Below are 24,917 nucleotides of genomic sequence, written 5' to 3' on the forward strand. Positions count from 1 at the left end.
ACTATCTAAAGAAAAAGCCAATTGTGTCAGTCTAGGGTTACATATTTAGATCTTTTCCTGAGAAAGAAAAGAGGGCTCTAGGAAAAGATAGAATCTGCCTGATCTTGATGTTTCCTCTACCTAAGACTCTAAACAATTGAGGGCCTTTTGGTGGAGGGGACAGGATACTGTATAATTTGGATCTTGAGATAGGCAGACCTAGCCAGTTCCTTACATTGGATCCTTAAGGAAACACAGAAGGATCCCCAGCCTTTTATTGAATGGTATGACAAGTCAGAAAATGCATTCCACCAGTTAAAAAAAAGCACTTATGACAGCTCCAACCTTGGGTCTCCACATACAAGAGAAGTTTCAATTACATGTCTATGAAAAGGGAGGATTGGCCCTGGGAGTAGTGAGTCTGCTCCAGGGCATCACTCCCCAACCAATGGGCTACTGATGTAAAGAATTAGATGAGGTAGCCAAGGGATGGCCACGATGTCTTTGAGCAGTTGTTTCAGTTAGCCTTCTAGTGCCTGAAGCTCAGAAACTTGTCCTAAAATGGCTCCTGACAGTTTACACCCCACATGACCTAGGGGGAGTTTTAAACTGAAAAGGGGGACTTTGGATATCTGACAGCCATCTACTTAAATACCAGGCATTGCTGTTGGGAGGGACTGAAATAACTTTAAGGACCTGTCAGAGCTTAAAACCTGCATCCCTTTTACCAGAGGCAAAGGGAAATCCTGAACACTCATGTGAGGAGGTACATATGGAAAATTATACTGCCCCACCTGACTTAACTGATCAGTCCTTAAAAAAACCCAGATCTACAATTACACACCAATGGTAGCTCCTTTGTCAAAAATGGTGTCAGACATGCAGAGTGTGCAGTTGTGACAGAATTTGGTATCCTCAAATCAGGTCCTCTTCCTCCTAATACAAGTGCTTAATTGGCAGAATTAGTGGTCCTAATAGAAGCTCAAAAACTGTCAAAAGAATAGAGTGTCAATGTCTATACAGATTCTAAGTATGCCTTCCTGATCCTGCATGCTCATGGAGCCATCTGGAAGGAAAGGGAAATGCTAACTACAAAAGGATCTCCCATTAGACATGCTCATGACATACTAGCCCTCCTAGATGCTGTTCTATTGTCTAAAGAGGTCACAGTGATTTATTGTAGCAGTCACCAAAAAGGCAAAGATAAGATAGCAAAGGGAAACAAAGTGTCTGATGTGGCAGCTAAATAGGCAGCCATACAGGAATATATAGCTGGCCTTCTCCTCTGGGAAGGAACTCTCCTTCCCCTCAGAGAGACTACATTACTGGTCAGAGGAAAGTAAACAAGCCTCAGACCAAGGGTACCAGTTAGATCACTGGGGCTGGTGGTTCTCACCTGGAGAGATGCTATGGCTCCCTGAGGCACTCCAGTGGAAAATTCTTAAGACCTTCCACCAACTTTATCATTTGGCCTTAGACAATACTTTGGTTTGGTCAACAAGATGTTTGGGGGGACTGAATTAAGGGACATTGCCCAACAAGTTTTACAGGGATGTGAAACAGGCCAAAAAATAATACCAATAATAAAAGACTCCAGGTGCCAGGGGCACAGAGGCAGGGATCCTATCCAAGGGAAGACTGTCAACTAGACTAGTTCTCCCATATGCCAGGGGGACCAAAGCCACAAGGCCTGTTAGTATTTGTGGACACATTCACTGGATGGGTAGCAGCCTTTCCTTGCAGTACAGAATGTGCTAAGGTGGTGGTCTAAGATCTAATCACAGAAATAATTCCTTGCTTGAGTCTCTCCAAAAACCTCCAAAGTGATAATGGGCCTGCATTTAAGGCAGAAGTAACTCAGGGACTCGCTAGAGCACTAGGTGTAGAATACCTCCTTACTGTGCCTGCAGGCCCCAATCATCTGGAAAAGTAGAAAAAAACAAAAGAACTTTAAAAAAGACACCTGGTTAAATTGACCCAAGGAACTCACTTCCCCTGGACCAAGCTCCTCTCTATTCCTCCCATTGGGCTCAGAAACACTCTGGGCAAGCAGGGACTGACCATTTCTTAATCTCTATAAGAGGTAGAGGTTGTTTGTTTGTAGTGCCCAAGAAGGTCAAATAGGAAGAAGGTAATTGCGATTAAGAAAAACTTTATTGAAAATGGGAGTCATGCTGAGCCTATGGGGTCGAATCAGCATAAATAAGGGTTTGATTTTTTTGTTGTAGATGTTGATTTGTGGGATTCAGAATGCAATTGTAATTAAAAGGGTTGCTAGGAGTGAGTTTAGGGTTAATGCAATGATATGGCAGGACCTTCCTAACCAATGACCTCCTTCTTGACCAAGAAACAGCTCAGTTAATCTCTCATGTCACTCAACTTGCTAAATTCCAAAAAAAACACTCTAAGAGATCAAACAAGCCACCCCCAGGGAGGATATAAAGTGACCCTCTCTCTTTTGCCCTGGTGACTTAGTCCTAATAAAGTCTCCAGATCCAACACAAGACTTAAACACCACTATTTGGGAGGGTCCATATCCATTTATTCTGCCTACCCCAATGGCAGTGTGAGTAGCTGACCTGGATTCCTGGATCCATCACTCAAGAGTAAGGCTGGAATCCCTCTGTGACTGTAGCACCTCCATCTCCAGATCCAGTATCACAGCCTGCCTCCTTCTCATATGAAACTTTGGATGGATTAAAACTGCTGTTCAAAAAGAAAATGCCTATAGGTACAGATAATTTACCTCCATGTGCCTTGTTGATTCAAACCTCCTAAACCTCCTAATCAGCCTACTCGATCTGTTTGTAATTATTTTGGGAATGGGACTAGCCACTATAGCTCCTTCTAACTGGACTGGAACACAAAAGGCAGCATAAACATGATCCTTTTATTTGCTAACTATAATGCTATGTGGCTTGGTCTTCTGTGTATACTAGTACCCCATATGGGAAGAGCTAGAGCCATTCATGGAAGATCAATGGTGTTTTAAACCTCACTCAAGCATTTGCCCTTCCAAAATCTCCACTAAAGGACTCTTGGGTTTGCTATGAGAGATGGACAACCACTCACCTCCCAGCATGGGTCTTATTAACTTTCATTCTGGGTCCTTTCCCTTCTTTGATATTCAGGCTAGATAACTTCTCCTATGCTGTGGCACCTCTTACAAGGGTTCCATGGGAATAAAAGCCTACTGTGCCTTAATCTTGGCTTGGATTCATCTCTCAGACAAAAATTCAGATGTTTAACGATTCTGTCCCAGACAGTTATACACCAGTTTGTCATTCAACAATAGAGAGACTAGGGCCTACATACCAAAGAAAGAACATATTTGACTTCACCACCCTTAAAGGTGACTATCATCTGGCAATCAGCTGAGAGTAACTCTAAGGGCCCCATTTTTATGGGTCCCCATGTGTTTAGGACTAGTGCTTGTAATGAGTCTCATTTTCAAGCTGACCAAGTACTCAAACATCACTGGTAAAAACTCGTATTGCATACTTGCTACTGGCCACCACAAATGTATCTTAACAAAATATATAAAAGGGTTAAAAACTCTATAACTGTACCTTGCCATTCCTTGTGCCACCATCTTTTATAAGCAGCCTTAATGTCCACAACTATCTGTTTCCAGGAGACACCTCTCAGGCCCAGGCTAACAACACCCAAGGTATTTTATGTCTTGAAGAAAGATATCTCATTGTATGGAGGTCATGGAAAAAGAACTGGGTATGGGGGTTGCCATGTCTATACCCAAATCATACTTGAGGAAATTGGGCAATTGCCCAACTTATACCTAGTCATGAAAATATCTCTTTTTGGAATAATACTATAATACAGCAGACTGAATTTTGCTAATGAACAGGAATGAGTTCCCATAGAGATAAAAGGGGGGTGATTCTAATAGTTTTAGGGATAACATCATTGATTTCAGCCCTAGGTGGAATTAGCTATGGGGTGGTTGCCAATCAATCACTGCAAAAAACCTAACCAAAGTAGTAGAGGGCACCTCAGACTAGGTAGTACTTGCCATTAAGGACCTGAAAAGGTCTTTGTCATTCCTTGCCTGTATGATCATGGACCATGGTCTAGCCCTAGATTTTCTGTTGGCTAAACAAGGAGGGGTATGTGTCATTGCTAGTATTTTAATTGCACATATGTAAACACTTCAGGCATTGTAGAGGAACATGTAGACTACATTCTACAACAGGCTAAGTGGCTCCAAGAACAGTCCCTTAAAACTCAAGATATCCAAATAGATAGGGACCAAATAAAATTCTGGCTCCCCATCAGGACATGGTTCCTACCCTTTCTGGGGCCTATAGTTGCCATTATTCTCTTACTTGTGTTTGGGCCTTGCATTTTAAACTTACTTGTCAATTTTGTTTCCTCTCACCTAGAATCCATCAAGCTACAAATGCCCCTGATGGAAATGGCCCAGTGGAGATGAAAATGTGGTCCACTTGATAACCCCTCTGGTCAGCCCTGATGCTCCAGGACCTGTCATCACCTGCGTCAGCAGGAATCAGTCACTGAATAGACAGACTTCTTCATCCCTTTTCCTAACAGGAGTTAGTGTGATCATTGGTGGAGGGGGCTTGAAGGGAGGACTGCAGGAGGTCCCAAAAGGTGGTAATTAGCCAGGAAGACACTTCTCCTTCCCAGGAAACATCTGTTTTCACCAGAGAGACACCTCCGCCCTCAGGCAATTTTTAGAAAAGGCTATAAAATCCAATTTCCAACCTGACCCACATGAATACTGGGTTCCGGGTCCTGCTGCATGCCCCCATGCAGACTTTCCCTTCTCTTCTCTACAAATAAACTCTTTCTGACTTCTGCTGCTTGAGTCTGCCTTTGCTTTCTATCTCAGAGTGGACCAAGAATACTCAACACTGAAAAATTCCTATGTATCATCTGTGAATCACACCAGATGAACTAGTCTACCTCTTACAAACTCTGCTTCTCACAAATGTCAGGGAATAGACAAAATGTACACAAGCTCTTCACTAGATTGTCATTCATATGGCCTGTAGTGTGGATCTTAAGAGTCATTTTTTCCATCTGACTCTTGTAGCAAAGCTATTTGTCTGCTTTCCTTTTGGCCTCTGATGAGGAAGAACATTATGGTGGGGAGCACATGGTGAAACAAACTTCTCAATTACATGCTTCTGAGAAGCAGATCGCTTGTGTTTATAACTATGCTCCTTCCCCAATATCCTTTAAGCCATCCTCAATAAAATAAACAGTTGATTTCTCTCCAGAAGACATGGCAGTCCAGAGGCAGTGGGACAACACATTTAAAATGTGCTGAAAGTAAAAAAGCAAAACATCCTTTAAGGATGAAGTAGAAATTGAGGCATTCCCAGATAAACAAGAAGGGAGGGAGTTTCTAAGAAGTAGATGGGCCTTACAAGTAATGCTAAAGGGAGTCCTTCAGGCTAAAATGAAAATGCAAAGACAGTAACCCAAAGCCAAATGAAGAACATTGGTAGAGGCAATAAGGTATTAGAAGGGCCAGTACTATGGCATTTTAACTTTATCACTCTTCTCTTTATGTATGATTGTAAAGTTAAATTTATCAAATGAGTGACAAATCCACGTTAAGTGGAACACAATATATACAGATGTAATTTGTGATGTAGAATATATAAAAGAAAGGAATATAGCTATGCAAGAGCAGAGTATTTTCATAACATTGAAACAAGATTTATTCCAACTTGGTTGCTAATCTCAAAGACAACCAAGGAAAACAAAACCTGACAGGAATATAGAAAAGGAAAGAAAAAGGGAATCAAATGGTAAAATATGAAAACTCAACTGAAAGGGTTGTGATGTAGCTCCTTGTGCTGTAGAGCCCTTGCGTATCTTGCATGAGGTACTAGGGTAAAATTCCCAGCAAGTAAAAACCAAATAAATCCATAAAAATGATAATGCAGCAATTGAAAGTAGTAAGCATATAAATCAGATGCTGGTGGGTCACATCTGTTATCTTAGCTACTTGTAAGGCTGAGATAGAGAGGATCAGAGTTCAAAAACAGCCCAGGCAAACAATTCATAAGACCCCATCTCCAAAATAACCAGAGAAAATGGACTGGAGGTGTGGCTCAAGTGGTAGAGTGCCGCTTTGAAGTATAAAGCCCTGAGTTCAGTGAAGAAGAAGAAAGAAGAAAGAAAAAGGAAAAGAAGAAGAGGAGGAGGAAGAGGAGGAAGAGGAGGAGGGGGAGGAGGAAGAGAGAAAGAAAGAAAGAAAGGAAGAAGAAGAAGAAGAAGAAGAAGAAGAAGAAGAAGAAGAAGAAGAAGAAGAAGTCGTCCCAGTAAAAGGGAAAAAAATGATATACAGAGAACAAATATCTAAATGGCAGAAGTTAGACCTTCCCTTTCAGGAATTCATTTAAATACAAATGGGTTAAACTTTCCAGTTAAAAGGCAGAGACTGGAAAAATGGATTTGAAAACCATGATCTATATAAGCCTCATTCAGAGAGACTCACTTTGGGTAAAAAGATACACAAAGATTGAAAGATGGAATTGTTTGTTCCTTGAAAACAGTATATTGCAATAGTGAATATAATATCAAGCAAGATAGATTTTATATCAAAAAGGTAGCAAGAAAATTCAGTATATATGGATAAATGTCTCAGTTCGCCAAGATACAATTTTTATCATAATGTCCCTAAATATATGAAAACCCCAGAAATATATGAAGTAAAACTCTATGTAATAAAGATGTTAACATGTCATTTCCATGGGGAAACAGAGAACATGACCAATACTATAAGCCAATCAGTCCAGTCAGACTATACAGCACACTGAAATCAACCCCAACAAAATACACATTCTTTTCAAGAGCTCATAGAACATTATACAGGAAAAGATCTTGTGTTAGGCAATCAGTCTTAATGCATGTGAAAAGAATGAAATCATACAGGGTATTTTGTCAATTATAGTTGAAAATAACCAGAAATCAACAGCAGAAAGAAAATTGTAAATTCACTCATGATAATAATATGTGCAAATAAATAACACATTCTTAACCAACCAGGGAGTCAAGAGAGCTCAAAAAGTTTAGGAAAAGATACCTTGGGACAATGAAAACAAAAACAGTGTACCAAAATTTACTCACATAGTGAAATCAAAAGCACTGCTCAGAGGAAAGCTCATAATTCTCCACATCTGTGTCAAATAAGAATGGTCTCATCTCACCAAAAATGAAATTTAATCCCAAACCTAGCAGAGGGAAACAACAAAAATTATGACTGAGATTAATCAAGTAGGGAATAGGAAAGCAAGAGACAAATCAGTAAAAGCAAACACTGGGTTGTTGACAAAAACTAACAAACTTGATAAATCTTTAGCAAGACTAACAAAGATGAAAAGTAGAGGACTCAAGAAATAAATTTGAAATTGAAGCAGGAAGATTGCTATACCAAAATTGCAGAAATAAAAGGGATTATGAGTACTATACAGCACTGCATATCGGCACCATGCAATTGAGTACTATTCAGCCATAAGCAGGAATGGGCACTGATAGGTGTGAGAAAATGGACAAACCTTGTGGATTATGGTCTACTTGCAAGAAACAGAATCCCACAGATACATAGTAGCTGTTTCTAGTAGCTGATGGACAAGGAAATGGAGAGTTAGCTTTTCATGCAAACAGAGTTTCTATTTGGGTGAAACAATCAGTGGTGCCTTTCTTTGGGGTGCTGAAAAGCTGCCCCCTGGGTGAAGAACACTGGAAATTCTCATGGTTGAAAAACTTAAATATATGCCCCAGACCTTTATTTCTTTTATTCTCAAAATATTCTGCCAGATGCTGGGCACAAATGGCTCATGCCTGTTATCCTAGCTATTCAGGAGCCAGCACGGGCAAACAGATCATGAGATCCTATCTCAAAAAAACCCATCACAAAAAAGGGTACACTAAAAAATTGGCAATAAGCCCAATACTCTGCCAGAGCTGTCCAGACTGGACATTTCTACTCCCTCCTCCCATGTGCTACTCTAAGCCAATGCTTTAATTATTACAGACACAGTTAATTCTGAGATCATAGGACTTACTTTTTCATAGAAATCCAATATGATGTAGAAGTACATCAGAGTGTAATACACATGGATTGTTACCATTGCTGTGTGGAATGCCTATTCATTTACATTCACTTTATACATGCTAATACACAATAGAATTGTTGTTACAGCCTGACAGGTGAGATCTTTTACCACTCCTTTGTAAATCTGGAAAAAGCTCTAAAACTGGTTTTGGATTTTAAGCCAAGTGTGTCTGGAATTACAGTAGGTATTAAAACTTATTTTTGGTTTGTTTTTCCTTAACATACGCATAAGCATTTCTTTCCATTACATGTGTACTCACACTGCATCTTAAGTTTGTACATTGAGGTGAACATTTGGGACATATCAGGGATTGTAAATGGAGTAGGGGGGTCCCCAGTGAGCAGTGATGGAGGTGGCAAAAGCATGACTTTGACATCTGTCCTAGGATGGGAATTGGTGCTTGATCAGTTGTAGGCAGAACCACCATTACTGTATTTATATCTGTTCTCTGAGGAAAGGTCATGCTAACTGGGTGAAGTGATGTTTTCCAAGGAGGTACACACTGAGATCTAAGGTCAATGCAAATCCAATCAGAATTCAAAAAAAGCTTGTGGATGTGTGATGGAAGTCAATACAGGTCATAAGTGAAATTATGGACCATTATCAGTGGTCATAAAGAAAAGATTCACTCTACAACATACTAATGAAAGGTAAACTACTGCAACTTGAAGATAAAAAAAGAAGACATCCGACACAGGGAAAACTCAGTTAAGGCAGAACTCAATTACAAGCAGAAGTGACCCGCCTCTACAGACTGGGAGTCAAAGGAAAAACCACACATTGAAAAAAAATACTGCGGTCTTCTATCAATCACGTGGGCTGGGCCTCAGGGATGTTCAGAGTACCTGGACCTTTGAGACTTCAGGACACACTACTCACAGCTTCTCTGTACCCTATAAACACAGACTTCTGATGGTGTGGGCAGCTCCAGGCTCACACACAAAGCAGGTGATTACCAAGATTACAGGGCCAATGGACACTTACTCCCTACCCTGGACACAAGATCTGCTATGAAGACTGCATATGCAACATTATATTATGGTCACATTGGTGGCTTATCATCATCATTAAAATACTGTGGGGAAGAAATGTTGGGTAGAAGAAAGTAACTGCCACCACAAATAATCCTCTAAAACTATATCAAGATAAATTTCAAATCAGGGGGTATTACAGACAAAATGTGTGTGAACTCAGGACCACAAGCTTGGTAGGTTGACAGTTACCTCTTGCATATCCCAAGCTTATTTTTTTTTTTTTTAGATATTTGTCACATATAGTCTCAGTTATTGCCCAGGGAGGACTCGTACACAATCCTTCTACCAATGCCAATCACAGAACTAGAGTTACAGCTGGGTACAGCTGTGGCAACACCTGGCTTATTAGTTGATATGAAGTCTTGCTAACCCTTTGACAAGGATGGCCTCAAACTACAATCCTCCAGCCTCCACTTTCCAAACTGTTGGGAATACAAGCATGTACCACTGCTTCCAGGCCCCCCATGTTTCTTTGATTCTCCCAAAACCTGACTTGGAGAGGAAAGAAGGCAATACAGGTTTCTCTTCTGTATGAATATTATGATAAACATGAACAAGGTGACTCTCTCAGGAATTCCTCCCATACTCATAATGGAAGTTAGCAACAGTGACTGTGGGTGGTGAAATGCACAGAACAAACATAAAATGGATCAACATTGTAGGTATTTATTTCTCATATGTAACAAATGGAGGGTCCTGAAGCAGTGATGGAAAGCCTTCTCTTCTCTTCATTTCTGTCTTAAATCACAGTGATTTAAGACACCTAGGGCTCCCCCATCACAAGTCTGGGAGGACTTTTGACTTTGTTACCTTTCAGGCCTGGAAGCAATGTTCATCACTTGTCTTTATCTCCACAGAGAGCTTGTTGCCACAGAAAGTGGAGGCAGAGAAAAGCTTGCTGTATGCCAGAAAAAAGAAAATGTTGTTTTAAGGAAACAATGCTAGTCTCTACCATACAAGATTTCCCCAATGTGTGCATTCTCTGATGTTTCCTTAGGTTTGATTTTTGAGAAACTTTTCCACCTTCAAAAGACTCCTCTCTTGTGCGTGGTCTGATGCCTGCTGTGTGTGACTTCAGGCCAAAGTTTTTCCACACTGATTACACTGAGGGCATCTTGCCAGTTTGAATGCTCTCATGCTTGGTGAAGTATGATTTCCAGTGAAAGGTTTTCCCACACTGATTACACTGATAGAGTTTTTTCAGAGTGACCCATCTCATGTATACTGAGTCCTGACTTATGGCTAAAGGATTTTCCACAATGACAACACTGATAGGGCTTCTTCCCAGTGTGAATTCTCTCATGTGTAGTGAGGTGTGACTTACAGCCAAAAGTTTTTCCACACTGATTACACTGATGGGGCTTCTCCCCAGAGTGAATTTTCTCATGCTCAGTGAGGCGTGATTTCCAGCGAAAGGTTTTTCCACACTGATTACACTGATAGTGCTTTTTCCCAGAGTGATCCATCTCATGTATACTGAGTCCTGACTTGTAGCTAAAGGATTTTCCACAATGAATACACTGATAGGGCTTCTCCCCAATGTGAATTCTCTCATGCTTGGTGAGTTGTGACTTCCAGCCAAAGGTTTTTCCACACTGATTACACTGATAAGACTTCTCCCTAGTATGAATTATCTCATGCTTGTTTAGTTGTGACTTCCAGCTAAAGGTTTTTCCACACTGATTACACTGATAGGGCTTCTCCCTAGTGTGCATTCTCTCATGCTTGGTGAGTTGTGACTTTGAGCCAAAAGATTTTCCACATTGATTACATGGATAGGGCTTTGCCACAGTGTGAATCATTTCATGCTGTGTGAGGTTTGATTTCCATCCAAAGGCTTTTCCACACTGATTACACTGATAGGGTTTCTCCCCAGTGTGAATTCTCTCATGCGCAGTGAGGTGTGACTTATAGCCAAAGGTTTTTCCACACTGATTACACTGATGGGGCCTCTTCTCATAGTGAATTTTCTCATGCTCAGTGAGGCGTGATTTCTGGCCAAAGGTTTTTCCACATTGATTACAATGATAGGGTTTGTCCCCAGTGTGAATTTTCTCATGCTGGGTGAGTTGTGACTTCCAGACAAAGGATTTTCCACACTGACTACACTGATAGGGTTTTTCTCTAGTGTGAATTTTCTCATGCTTGGCGAGTTGTGATTTTGAGCCAAAGGATTTTCCACATTGATTACACTGATAAGGCTTCTCCCCAGTGTGAATTCTCTCATGCATGGTGAGGCGTGACTTTTGGCCAAAGGTTTTTCCACATTGATTACACTGATGGGGCTTCTCCTCAGAGTGAATTTTCTCATGCTCAGTGAGGCGTGATTTCTGGCCAAAGGTTTTTCCACATTGATTACACTGATAGGGTTTGTCCCCAGTGTGAATTTTCTCATGCTGGGTGAGTTGTGACTTCCAGACAAAGAATTTTCCACACTGACCACACTGATAGGGTTTGTCTCCAGTGTGAATTTTCTCATGCTTTGTGAGTTGTGATTTTGTGCCAAAGGATTTTCCACATTGATTACACTGATAAGGCTTCTCCCCAGAGTGAATTCTCTCATGCATGGTGAGGCGTGACTTTTGGTGAAAGGATTTTCCACACTGATTACACTGATGGGGCTTCTCCCCAGTGTGAGTTCTCTCATGCTTGGTGAGGTGTGATTTCTGGACAAAGTATGCTCTGTATTGATTACACTGATAGGGATTCTTACTAGCATACATCCCTTCAAGCCTATAATGGAAATGTGTATTCTGACATACATTCAACTCCTTGGACTTCACTCTTAAAGAGCCTGCATTCTTTACAAGCACATTTGACATATGGCTTGAACTCAAATGAAAGACATGTCCTTTTATAACTCTCTCAGTTGGTATGTTGTTAGTGATTACAGCTTCCTCTGAATATCCCTGTTGGCTTTTGTCATTGCTTTGAATTATGACATCCACTTTCCGGTCATCTAAAATGAGAGAAAAGAAAATAAGCATATACATGAAACACATCTAAGCATTTCTATGGAATGTTCATGTGTATATGAAGGGGGTTCTTCTGCTGGCATAAGATTTCATAAAAATCATAACAGGTACTGACTGGCAAGGAAATAGTTTTCTTCCTATTAACTTAATGCAACAAGTGACACTGACAGCTCTTATAATGCTGAACTGTTTTTCCTTGTTTCTTTAATTTTTATTCCAGGAGGAAGCAGTTGGTTAAAATATTCACCTACAGCCTAGTCATGGCTTTCTATGGCTTGCTTCTCCTCTGCCATTTCTTTACCACATTCTTTTCCCCTATTGTTTTGACAATGCTGGGGTCTCCCATCTCTGTTCTTCTCATTATTTCACATTGAAGTTTGCAAGAATTTTCAGGACTAGGTACGTGCAGGATACAAGTGAGGTCCAACTGACTGCCACCAAAACAAGATCATGGCTTCAGGAAAGGATTTTGCCTCTAGGCTTTTTAGTTTTCATTCTTATCTAGGGAAGAACTATAGGCATCTAGGGAGTTTTTCAAACATACAATCTCCTCTTTCCCATTATGGATGAAAATAGCCTTCTAGAAAGTCCTAATTCAACCTCATTTACTTTACTTCTCACAAGTTTTTTTTTCATAACACCACCCTGGACACACACCTATGAAGCCCACCATCTTTATAAAGCAGTTTTCTGGCTCCTTCTGTGATTAGCATCCTGGGAATTCTCTCCCCAACTCCTAGTACAGACACCCATGCTTGCTAATCAACTACCCTTAAATGATGTTACCTGTGCCCTGGACTGTTAGCTTTCTCCTACTTTCACAGAAGATGGAGTCTTCCGAACATTTTCCTCTTCTTTTTTGTTTATACTGATACCCATTAAGAGAAGACAGAAATGCTAACTTCAAGCTGCATTCCCAAACACAAATCTGAGCTCTTGAACATGAAACTCTTGGTTTACTTGCATTGGAACAAAGAATGTCCTGGCTCATCCCCAAATGCAGACCAATATGTTGGATTCTCCATTTCCATGGTGTCTGACACCATGGATCACAAGGCTAACTCTGGACTTTTCTCATTTTCTTATCAACTCCCTAGGAGATCTGTTCTGTAAGTTTAAATACCAGTTTCAAGCTACCAGTTTCCAAATTTGTGTTTACAAAAGTGATGTAGACTCTCAAATGTAGATCTTCATGTTCATGTATTATATGTGAAATAATGAATACTGAAACTCAAGCTATGTCAAGATAAAACATAATCCCACTACATATGTAGCCCAGTGGAATATTACTATACCAGCACTCTGGAGGCCCTGGGTTCAATTCCCATCATAGCAAACTTAAACAAACAAACTCTAGCTAAAACTGTCTTCTCTGACCATCCTTCCTAACTGGTCACATCTCCATGTTTCTTTTTCTCACTTTGATTAAATATGCCCATGGTTTCTATTTGACTATTTAAAATTCAATGCTTTCTTGCTTTTCTCTCACAACGTTCAAATTTTGATAAAAGAGACATGTTGGTAACTTCAGTCATCAGTAAATTGCCAGTGCTTCAAAATCAGCTCCAGTAGGATGTGCTGAAGCACAAATAACTTATAAATAAATGTCAGATAATTAAAGTCCACAAGAAGCCAGGCATTCTGGCAGATACCATCACTAAGAAGACAGAAGCAGGCCAGGCTGGGTACATATCAGGAGTCTGTCTCAAAAGAATTTTTAAACCAGGAGCCACAGGCTTACACATGTAATTCTAGCTAAGTGGGAGGCAAGATTGGGAAAATACTGTTTCAAAGCCAGCCCAAGGCAAATAGTTTACAGGACACCTCCTCCAAAATATCTCAATGAAATAGACTGGTGGTGTGGCTCAAGTGGTAGAGCATGAACTTTGCAAGTGCCTACCTGCTTTTGAAGCTCAAAACCCAAATTCAAAGTCAGCCCCACAAAAAATTAATTAATTTAAAATAAATTAAGCTTTTAAAAAACCCAGGAGATTGGAGGGTGAGGCAACTGAGAACACTGAGAAAGTAAACAGCAAATAAAAATGTCTAAGAAGAATTGGGTTTAGATTTGGAATAAAGGTATCAATACATGTGTGAAAGCTCTCGGAGACTGCAATGCACAGGTTTGATGTGTGCAAGCCCACTGTCCTCAGGTGTACAATGTGGAAGATAATCTGGTGAATCAGAGCAACAGAGCCAACATCTATCAAGCACCATTCTCATGATGTCCCTACCCAGGATGCACTGACTGACCTGATGGGCTCTGGTTTGCAGATTCTTTTCCCATCCATGGCTCTGCTCCTTGCTCCAGCTTGAAAATCAGCTCAGGTTTGGTGATACATTGCCCTGTTCATGGAAAACAAAGTAGGATTTTGTCAAATTATTAAGTCAGGAGTGTTACCCCAGTATCCCTTTCTACGATGATGGATATATTTTGTACCTGTGCTGCCACCAATGGCGTTGCTAGTCAGAGTGGTTATCAAACACTTGAAATAGGAATAGTATGACTGAGGAGTTATATTTAATATTTTATTTGATTTCTTTTTCTTTATTCTTTTATTGATACATTAGAATGTTATAGTTGTACTGTGTGTACATTGTGATATCTACAATGTGCTTATAAGTCTAAGACAGATTAACCCCCATCATCCTCCACTATACTCCCTCCTCCCATTCTTAGAGGCATTTCTATAGGCCTCATTGTTCCATTTTCATACATGAATACATAATATTTTCACCATATTCCCCCTCCTTTACCCTTCCCTTATGTCATACTAACTCATAGATTGTTTTACCTTGTTGTCCTTCGTGAATAAAAAAAGACATTTTGGTTTGTTTACGATGTTTATACAGGGAGATTCACTGTGACATTTCCACAAAATGTCCTGAATTGGTTCATCCTCCCATTGTAAGTCAGCTTCTTTGAAGCAAGACAAAAATCCAGCTTTGGAATTGTGCATGAAAAGGCACATGTGCACTTTTCATGAGAGTGGGATGAGCAATTGAATTTTTTATGGGCTGGAACTGTGTGCCTAAATAGTTGTCATATATTTACTAAGAAGAGAGCTCTTGCTCCTCAGGCCTACAGGGCAGTTTCACTCACCCAAGGACACCAGGCTGCTGTAGGTCTGCAGCATCACCTCCCTGTACAGGGTCCTCTGATCATCATCCAGATCCTTCCATTCCTCCCAGGTAAAGTCCACAGCCACATCCTCAAATGACACTGAAGCCTGGAATGCCATATTTCTTCTCAACTCACCAGTCCTTGGAATATGGAAGTTCTGGCTTCTCTATGTGGGGTGGGAGTGGAAAGAAGATTCTTATATGTATTTTCGAAATAATGTGTGGAGAGTGGATTACATAAGCACAGCTATTATCAAATAAACTGCAGGCTTGGGTTTGGCACAGGCCCAGCAACAGAAGGGAGCAAGCACAGTTATGCCCAATAAACTGCAGGCTTGAGTTTGCACAGTCCCAGCTGCAGAAGTGGGCAAGATGTAGTATAGTTGTTTTTCTCTAAGATGTTTACACTCAGAGAGAAGTGGTCACAGCTTCCTCTTATTCCTGAGAATTACAACATCATGCTCCCCCTCCCCTAAGAACTGCTGCTCCTCCTCATTTTTCCACTGTATATAATAAACTCACTGGAGGTGAAGCTGGCTTTGTATGTCTCCATCCGAGCACCCAACCTACCTGGTCCCAGCTTTGTGCATGTTTGGTCTTCTGTCTGATGTCCTTTCTGCATCTCCTGTCACCCTCAGTTAGGTTTCCAGGACAAGCTCATGTGGGACACGAGAGGAGGCACGTGAAGAGGGACCTGAGAGAGAGGTGACACCATGATGGGTACCTATGTGGAAACTTGAAGCCTGAGACAATGAGACACTCTCCAAGAAGTGCATGCATAAGATATAATAAGAAACAAGTAAGGTGTGAGGGAGAGTGAAATGAATACAGCTGGATATAAAAACATGGGACAGGGTGAGTCTAAGGACAAAGAGCTCCATATACAGGCTTTAAAGGTTATACTAAAGATTAGAGGAAGCAGAATCAAGTTACTTCAGCTTATGCATTTTTAGATTTTGTACAGGATACTTGCCCGTGGTACACTAAGAAGGGCACTGTAAATTTAGAAACATGGAACAAGGTAGGAGACAGGGTGAGGGCACAATATACAAATTAGGGGCTGGAATGCATGCCCATTTTTACTTTTGGTATGTGGTCTATGATTAAAGATTGCTTAGGGCCTACTCTTTCACATAAAAGTTTTCCTCTTCATTAATTGAGCTGGGATGTGGAACTCACCCCTTACAATCAATCAAGCAGTATCCCTTGAAGGAACAAAATGCTGTGGGCCTTGGATCTGTAAAGCCATCAGCCCCACCATATGAGGTTGTTTTCACATAAAATTAAAATTCAGTCCAAAGATAATTTGGATTCTGATTTAGTGTTAGATGAAGAGGGTCAGGAGGATGCTCCAGCTCATCAAGCACTGGAAGCCACACATTTGGGGTTCCTTCCATGGGCCAAGGGTCTTCCTGCTCTTGCTAAGAGTACCGCTCAGGCTGCCTTGCAGGCAGCTCATAGTCAAGGAGAGGACACAGCTGGTTTTAAATTTTACCCTGTGCTTGAGACCAGAGCTTAATAACCTTGGCATGCAACAGAGATTTCATGAAAAGATTCCATTTAAAATTTTAAATGAGGTTAACAAGCCTGTACAATGTATGGCTCTACAGCATAATTTATGCTGGGGCTATTACAGAGTGTGGTAGGAGATACTGCTATGCCTCCAGATGACTGGACAAGTCTGGGTAAAGCATAGCTCTGTCCAGATGATTACTTGATGTGGAAAACAGGTTTTATAGAGTTATGTCAGGAGCAGGCAAACTGAAATTTGGCCCATGGACTGCATATCATGAAGATATGCTCATGGGAAGAGGACCTTTTGAAGGTGTAGATAATCAATTACAGTACCCCCCTCAAGTTTACCAGCAGATTGCCATTGCAGGCACAAGGGCATGGTAAGAACTACCCACAAAAAGGAGGAAAGACTTTGGAATTAACTAGCATTCTCCAAGGTCCTCATGAGCCATATCAAGAGTTTGTGGCATGCCTGCTGCAAAACATAGGTAGGATAGTGGTGGATGCTGAAGCTGGAAACATACTGGTAAAACAGCTGGCTTTTGAGAATGCTAATAAGGCCAGTAAAACAGCCATACAGAAAAAGAGCTATTCTGCAGGAAATGATTAGAATTTGTTTAGATGTTGGGCCAAGTCACATTCAGGGTATAGCTTTAGCTGCTGCCTTAAAGAAAGTGTTTCACCCTGGGGGAAGAAAAAAAAAAAAGAAGCATGTTTTTTCTGTGGAACAGAGGGACATTTTGCTAGGAAGTGTAGGAATAAGCCCTGACCACAGATAGGTATCTTGGGGTCTGTCACTGGGCCACAGATTGGTGCCAATGGGCCCCAGGGCTCAATTCCCCCACCCTGGGATATGTCCTAGGTGTTGGAGGAGAAAACATTGGGCAAACAAATGTCACTCCAAAACAGATATAGATGGGCAACCTCTTATAGGACAAGGACTACCAACGGGCTGGCTCAGGCCCTGTCACACAATGGGGGCAATTGCTATGCAGGCTCCTCACCAATACCCACCATTGAAAACCTCGTTTGCGCCACCCCATGAAGCACAGGACTGGACCTCAGTCCCTCCTCCTAATACATGTTAACACCTGATTTGGTAATGCAAATTATCCCTATGGGGGTCTATGGTCCTCTGCCCCAGGGGACAGTGGATTTAATATTAGGGACAAGTAGTGTAACCATAAGGGCATTACAGGTTTATCCAGGTGTGATTAATAAAGACTATACTGGGGAAACTAAGATAATGACCCAGACACCAGGTACCTTTGTAATCTGGAGATTAAAAATAGCTCAGCTGGCTATTCTCCCAAATGTGAAGGCAAGGTGTTGACTCACACCCCGTGGAGAGATGGAGGATTCAATTCCTCTAATCATGCCTACTGGGTACAAGTAACAAAAGATAGGCCAGAAATGACTTTGTTCTTAAATGAAAAATGGTTTGGGGGACTTTTGGATACTGATGCTGATGTCTGTAGTTGCTGCTAGATGTTGGCCAAAAAGTTGGCCTTGCCAACCCTCTGCTACCAATCTTCAGGGGGTAGGAGCCACTAATGATCCCCTAGAGTGCTCAGACCTGTTGGAGGGACGAAGAGGGAGAGTCAGGGGTTTTGTTCCTTATGTCTTAGACTATCTTTAGTAGCTCTGTGGGAAGAGATGTATTGGAGGGTATGGGAGCTATACTCTGCAGTCCTAATGGTGTGGTCTCTCACCAAGTATTTCAACAAGGCTATAATCCCCTTAGGGGATTGGGAAAATATCAACAAGGCAGGTTACATCCTTTACGATCTTTACAGAATCTGGGAAGGAGGGGGCTAGGATATCAGGCTATGCAGCATTTTCAGTAGGGGACCTGATCCAACAAATTAAACACTCCTTTTTCAAACATGAACCCCAGATCCCTTGGCTCTGAACAGATCTAGTCTGGGTGGACAGTGGCCCTTGACAAGGAAGAAATTTGCTGTAGCCACAGTTCTGATGGAGGAACAATTAAAGGCAGGGCATATTGAACCTACCCACAGCCCTTGGAATACTCCATTTTTTTGTGACTAGAGAAAAGTCAGGAGAGAAAAGTCAGTCAAGTGACTGACTCTTGATTAAAGTGTTGACTTAAGAGCTGTCAACAGAGTAATACAGCCAATGCGCTGGCCTTCCCTCACCCACAGCTATTCCATTAGATTGTTGTCTGTGAATTCTTGATCTTAAAGATGCTTTTTTAGCCATTCCTCTCCACCAACAAGACAGAGAAAAATTTGCTTTCACTTTATCACCAAATCATCAGGTCTTGGGCACCGATTGCATTGGACAGTGCTGCCTCCAGGCATGGCTAACAGTTCCACTATGTGTCAGGTATTTATTGCTGCAGCAATAGAACCTACATGCCTTAAGGATCCAGAAGCTTATGTTATTCATTTCTTGTCATCCCAGTGAGTCTACACTTCTACTAATCTTGCAGATATTAGTAGTAAAGTGTTATTTTATCTATTTTTTTTCAGTTATGTAGTCTGGTGCAAACTCACCTTTACCCTTGTTTTGTGAGCCATTTGTGCTTATGTTGTAATGTCCCTGGCCCAATTGCAGACAGTAATGCCCAGACAGATAGCATAGTCTCTGGGCTTGCTTTGCGCTTGACACACAAACTGTAGCATCTATAGAAGCTGCCCAACTTGGTCATGCTTTGTACCATCAAAATCCTTCAGCTTTGCATAAGCAATTTCATCTTACCAGGGAGCAGGCTTGACAAAGCATGACATCATGTCAACAGTGTGTCACATATTTACCACAAGCACCTTTGGGGGTTAATTCCTGGGGCCTTCGGCCTGGAATCTTGTGGCAGATGAATTTCATATTCCCTCCTTTGGCCAGCAGTGCTATGTTCATGTGTCAGTGGACACTTACTCAGGTTATATCTATGCATCCACACATGCTGGTGAGGCCACGAAGCATGTCATTGCCCATTGTTTGGCTGCCTTCACCACCATGGGTAAACCTCAACAGCTCAAACTGACAATGGCCCTGCATATACTTTAACTGTTTTTCAGTGTTTCTGTGAGGCCTATCAGATACATCACACCAATGGTAATCCTTATAATCCTCAAGGGCAGGCCACAGTGGAACATGCCAATGCCACTCTCAAAATGCAATTAAAAAGATTAAAAGGGGGAGATGAGGTACTTCCCCCAGCTAGCCAAATGCATAAAGATTTATATACCCTTAATTTTTTGAATTGCCCAGAACAGGGATTAACACCCACTGAATGGCACTGGCAGCCACAGGAGGTGACTGTCAAGCCTCAGGGTCTTTGGAAAAATGTGTTGCCTGGCAAATTGCATGGTCCTAGTCCTGTCCCGATGTGGAGTTGAGGGCATGCTTATTTTTCTTGAAGGTGCAGAACACCCACTGTGGGTACCACCGCACTATGTCAAGCCTCATGGATCCCCTGGTCCCAAAGATGAGGAGGCTGAGACTGCAAGACTTGCCCCTGGGACAGGGAACTGCTGAGGCTGACTCATCCACTGAACAGAGGGCGGCCAAGGAAACAGCCACTGTTGAGACAGACAAGGGACAGTGAGTCACCCACCTGCAGTCAAATTAAAAAACTAATGGACATGGCAATGATGGTAACTGGTATCCTGGGATGGCTGGGAATCCCATAGCCACATTGCTGGTGGCATTGGTCATAATTACAATACAGGTGGGTGTTGTCCAGAGTGATGCATCCTGGATTTTCATGCCCATCCTGCCAGTCGTGCATACTATCATTTGGCAGAGCCACCCTGTATCTATCTTTACTGATGATATGGTGCATAAGGGAGGTCATTCCTCAGGACATTTGGTGCCTCCATACAGTGACTATAAATTTACAGGTAAAGATCATCTTATGGGCACATGAGAATGAAGCAAATGATACTGTGGACTTATGGCTATTAAGGCAACAAATACTGGCCATGCAAAAGGCTTATGATAATGTTGTTTCTCCAGCTATTATTGTAAAAACTATTTTGGACAAATTCAAGGATTTCAATCCATTTAACTTGCTAAAGAACTCCTTCTGGCATTGTTCACTGTTTTCTTGTTTTTTTCAGTCAGATGCTGCATGGTGTGAAGCAACTCATTGGATTAGGGGACAGGCTTCATTGGGAGCATTAAAGAAATTTAAAAAGGGGGAGATGTGGAGACTGAGTACATAAGCACAGCTGTCTCAAATAAACTGCAGGCTTGAGTTTGGCACAGCCCCAGTGGCAGAATGGAGCAAGCACTGTCATGCCCAATAAACTGCAGGCTTGAGTTGGCACAGTCCCAGCTGCAGAAGTGGACAAGATGCAGTAAAGTTGTTTTTCCCTAAGATGTTTACATTCAGAGAGAAGTAGTCACAGGTTCCTCCTGTTCCCAAGAATTACAATGTCATGCCTCCTCCCTCAAGAACTGCCATTCCACCTCATTTCTCCACTGTATATAATAAACTCACTGGAGGTGGAGCCAACTGTTGTCTGTCTCCATCCAAGCACCCAACCTACCTGGCCCCAGCTTTGGGCATGTTTGATCTTCTGTTTGTTTTCCTTTCTGCATCTCCTGCCCTCAGTTAGATTTCTAGGACAAGCTTGTGTGGAACATGAGAAAAATGCAGCTTGTTTTGTGTTATATAAGGCACAGAAATGTAATGTCATTGTAATAATTTATTAAGTACTAAAAATGCTATAATAAAGTTTACCATACACATCTAAAAACATTCTTATCAGTCAGGTGCCAGTGTCTCACTCCTGTTATCCTAGCTACCCAGTAGGCAGAGATCAGGAGGATCATAGCTTGAACCCAGCCCAGCAAATAGTGCACAATATGCTATCTTGAAAAAAAAAAATATGGTGATACATGACTATAATGTAAGCACTGAAGTGAATGGAATAGGAGTAGTGTGAATTCAAGGTCATGTTGGGCTACATAGCAAGTAAACTCTATTTAAAAAGTGAATTATGAATAAAATTTTGCTCCTTCAAGGAGCTTATGATCTGGCATGAAAAAGCCACTAAACATGAATAAAAACCCACAATCTATACAAGGAATTGATTTACACCTTCAATGTAAATGAAACAAGGAAGGAAAACATATACTTCTATTTTACATGATGAGTCTGCATTTCACTGAGAAGCCTAGGATGTTTAGCCCTTTCATTTGCTAAAAACATATTCTCATGGTTATGCAGCAATGGCAGAAGTCCAATCACAACCACACAAACCATACTCACCACATTAATGGAACTACACACAGTACTGTGTTGAGGTGAATGAACTGGATCATGCTAAGAGATAAACACAATATTGAAGGCACTGATTATGCATTCTACATATATAAACAACCTCTAACAAGAAATTTTGTTGTTTTGTAGTGACTTATAAACTAAAAGGATGCACACAGGTATCCACAATATTTCCTTCCTATCTCCAGAAGATTGGTGGTGTTCACTCCAGGCATCTCTGTCATTTTCCAAGCAACAGGTATAAAATGTGAGGTCAAGTCAGAACAGGTGAGCAAACTGAGTACATCTACATTTCAACAGTCATCCCTGGGAGAACTAGAAAGGCTTAAAGGATAGTGAAAGTGTAAGAAACAAGAGTGAGTCATAAGGTCACAGAGAAGAAAGAGTGCAGAACAGAGAAGTAACTTTTAAAAGGAGAAAAAAGAAAAGGACAGGAACAGAACTGGGTTAACATTTTGCTGAACAAAAATAAAAAGATATTTTACTTCCAGATGATCTGCATGATTGCCTCAACTTAGCTACAAGTACCATGGCATGACATTTGGAAAGTGGTAGATGAATACAACAGGAGTCTGAGTGCTGCTGGGTCTCATCTGTAATCCTAGTTGCTTTGGAAGCAGAAATCAGGATGATCCTGGTTCAAACCCAGCCCAGGCAAACAGTTCATGAGACCCTATCTTGAAAATACCCAATACAAACAGACACAAACCCAGAAAAGAAAAGACCAACAACAAAAAAAAAAAAACAACCAAAAAAAGAAAGAAAATACAAACATCACAAAAAGGGCTGGCAGAGTTTTTCAAATGGTAGAGCATCTGCTTAGCAAGCACAAGGCCCTGAGTTCAAACAGCAGCAATGCAAAAAGAATCTAATTCCAGAAGTGACACAGACTTGAAACTCGCACATCATTTGGAATATCTGAGACCATAAATGGGATGGCCAACTACCAATTACATAGCTGATTCCAGAGTTCAGGGGAGAGCTATAAGCTGAAGATAAAATTATTTGCAAAGCAACAGAATTTTAATGTTGCCTAAAGTTATCAGAGTGACTGAACTAGATTATCCTCAAAGAAGGAAAGAAACAAGAAAAAAATATAAGGAAGATAATATTTCCTGAAAAATGACAAGAAATAGATTACAAAGACTAGCAGAGAATTCTGAGTTTACCCATAAAACAAAAAAACTCAGTGTGAAAAAATTTTTGAGGCTTTCATTGTGGTGAATGCTTTTAATCCCAAGACTCAGGGATCTGAGGCAGGAGGAGCATGAGGCCAAAGCCAGCCTGGGCTACATAGTGAGACTCTGCCTCAGAAACAAAAAAGGAAAAGTAGTTCCACTAACATAACTAAGCATATTCATATTCTATTGATTCACATTTTTTCAATGGTTCACATAGACATTCAGAAGGTTCTTTTTAAAATACAACACTGGCCCAGGCATGGTGGTATATACCTGTAATCCAAGCACTCAGGAAGTGGATAATGGAGGATCTGAATTCGTCATTCTGAGAAACATAGGGTGGAAAAGACCAGCATGAGTTAAAGAGGAATAGTGCCTCAAAAATATAAAAATGAAAATATAATTGGCATCTTGGTATCAGTTCTGCTTTAATTAGGATATGAAATACCCTAAAGGAGAGGTGTCAAAGGCCAGACCCAGCCCATGGTGTGAAGACCAGGTGGTAGAATCTAAGAGGTCAGGGAAGGTGTGCCCTGGAGCAGATATGGAGGCCTGGCCAATTCTAGTCTGTATTTTGCTTCCTGGCTATGGGGTAAGCAGCTTCCTCTGCCATAAGTCCCTGCCATGATGCCCTATGGGACTTGCACAGGCCCAAAGGCAATGGGGTCAAGTGATAAGCCACTGAAAACTCCAAAGCCAACAGACAATATAAATCTCTCCTTTTAAGTTGATAATCTCAGGTACTTTGTCATAATGATAGAAAACTGATTAACACAAGAAACATTCACTCCATTCTAAAAATCAAACACAGAGCTGAAGAAACTAAAATTACAACTCTTTCTGAATCTAAAAGGGAGTGGAAGAGACAGCACACTGCTGCCAGTCATCATTTTCTTACAGTACCCTTAAATGAATAACACAGCTTACCCTCCCCTGTACCTTAAATGTATTATTTGCAACAGTTCATTTTATTTGCCATGACATGTTAGACTATGAATAGAATATTTCAAGGCATATTAAAAAGCAAAAACCACAATGTGAAGTGGCAAAGGATGCATTAGAAACAGACATGGCATTATCACAGAGCAAACATTTTTTTATAAAACTGATTAAGGAACTAAGGAAGTAATGGTTAAACTATAGACAGCATGCAAGGACAAGTGGACAAAACAAACTTCAATTATGTATTGTCTACAAGAAGTTCATTAATTACAAACACATATGCCTGGTTCATACATGTAATCCTCGAATCTCAGGAGTCAGAGATCAGGAGGATCAAGGTTCAAGGCCAGCCTAGGCAAATAATTCCAGAGACTGTATCTTGAAAATACTCAACACAAAACAGGATTGGCAGAGTGGCTCCAGTGGTAGAGCACCTGCTTGGCAAGCATGAGGCCCTGAGTTTAAACTCCAGTGCCACAAAAAATAAATAAATACAAACTCATATGAATTTAAAGTAAATGGAAGGAGATGGGATGAATGTAAAAAAAGTACATTATACCCACAGATATGTATGGAAATATCATAATGAAATACTTCAGTGCAATTAATATAAACTAATAAAATGTTAATTAAAATGTAAATGGAGAAAATATTGACACTAATCAAAAGAAGGCCAAGGACCAAGCTGAGCTGTAGTGCATGTTTCTGCAGTCATTACAAAAAGGGGCATTAGGAAATAACATACTGATCACTTCTGCAACATGTAACAATTCTGAACATGTATGCATCTGACAACAGATTCT

General features: G+C 41.0%; 1 protein-coding gene across 8 annotated transcripts in view; it reads right to left on the reverse strand.

The window, feature by feature from the left end:
* The window catches only part of LOC109677862 (uncharacterized), a 52,318-nt gene that overhangs the window by 17,391 nt on the left and 10,010 nt on the right, over nt 1-24,917 (reverse strand). For 5 of the 8 annotated variants that reach the window (XM_074065534.1, XM_074065535.1, XM_074065533.1 and 2 more), the window contains 4 exons: nt 15,793-15,916; nt 15,203-15,389; nt 14,353-14,445; nt 7,233-12,083 (listed from right to left, as the gene is read on the reverse strand). In XM_074065534.1, coding sequence (XP_073921635.1) covers nt 10,306-12,083; nt 14,353-14,445; nt 15,203-15,341 — 2,010 coding nt within the window. In that variant the 5' untranslated portion in view covers nt 15,342-15,389; nt 15,793-15,916 and the 3' untranslated portion in view covers nt 7,233-10,305. Of the gene's footprint in view, nt 1-7,101; nt 7,206-7,232; nt 12,084-14,352; nt 14,446-15,202; nt 15,390-15,792; nt 15,917-21,979; nt 22,034-23,445; nt 23,468-24,917 lie in introns of those variants that run through there. The other 3 variants (XR_012445345.1, XM_074065538.1, XM_074065539.1) reach the window with 3 other exon arrangements.

This window comes from Castor canadensis, chromosome 2, assembly GCF_047511655.1.
Source record: "Castor canadensis chromosome 2, mCasCan1.hap1v2, whole genome shotgun sequence".
NCBI classification, from domain to species: Eukaryota; Metazoa; Chordata; class Mammalia; order Rodentia; family Castoridae; genus Castor; species Castor canadensis.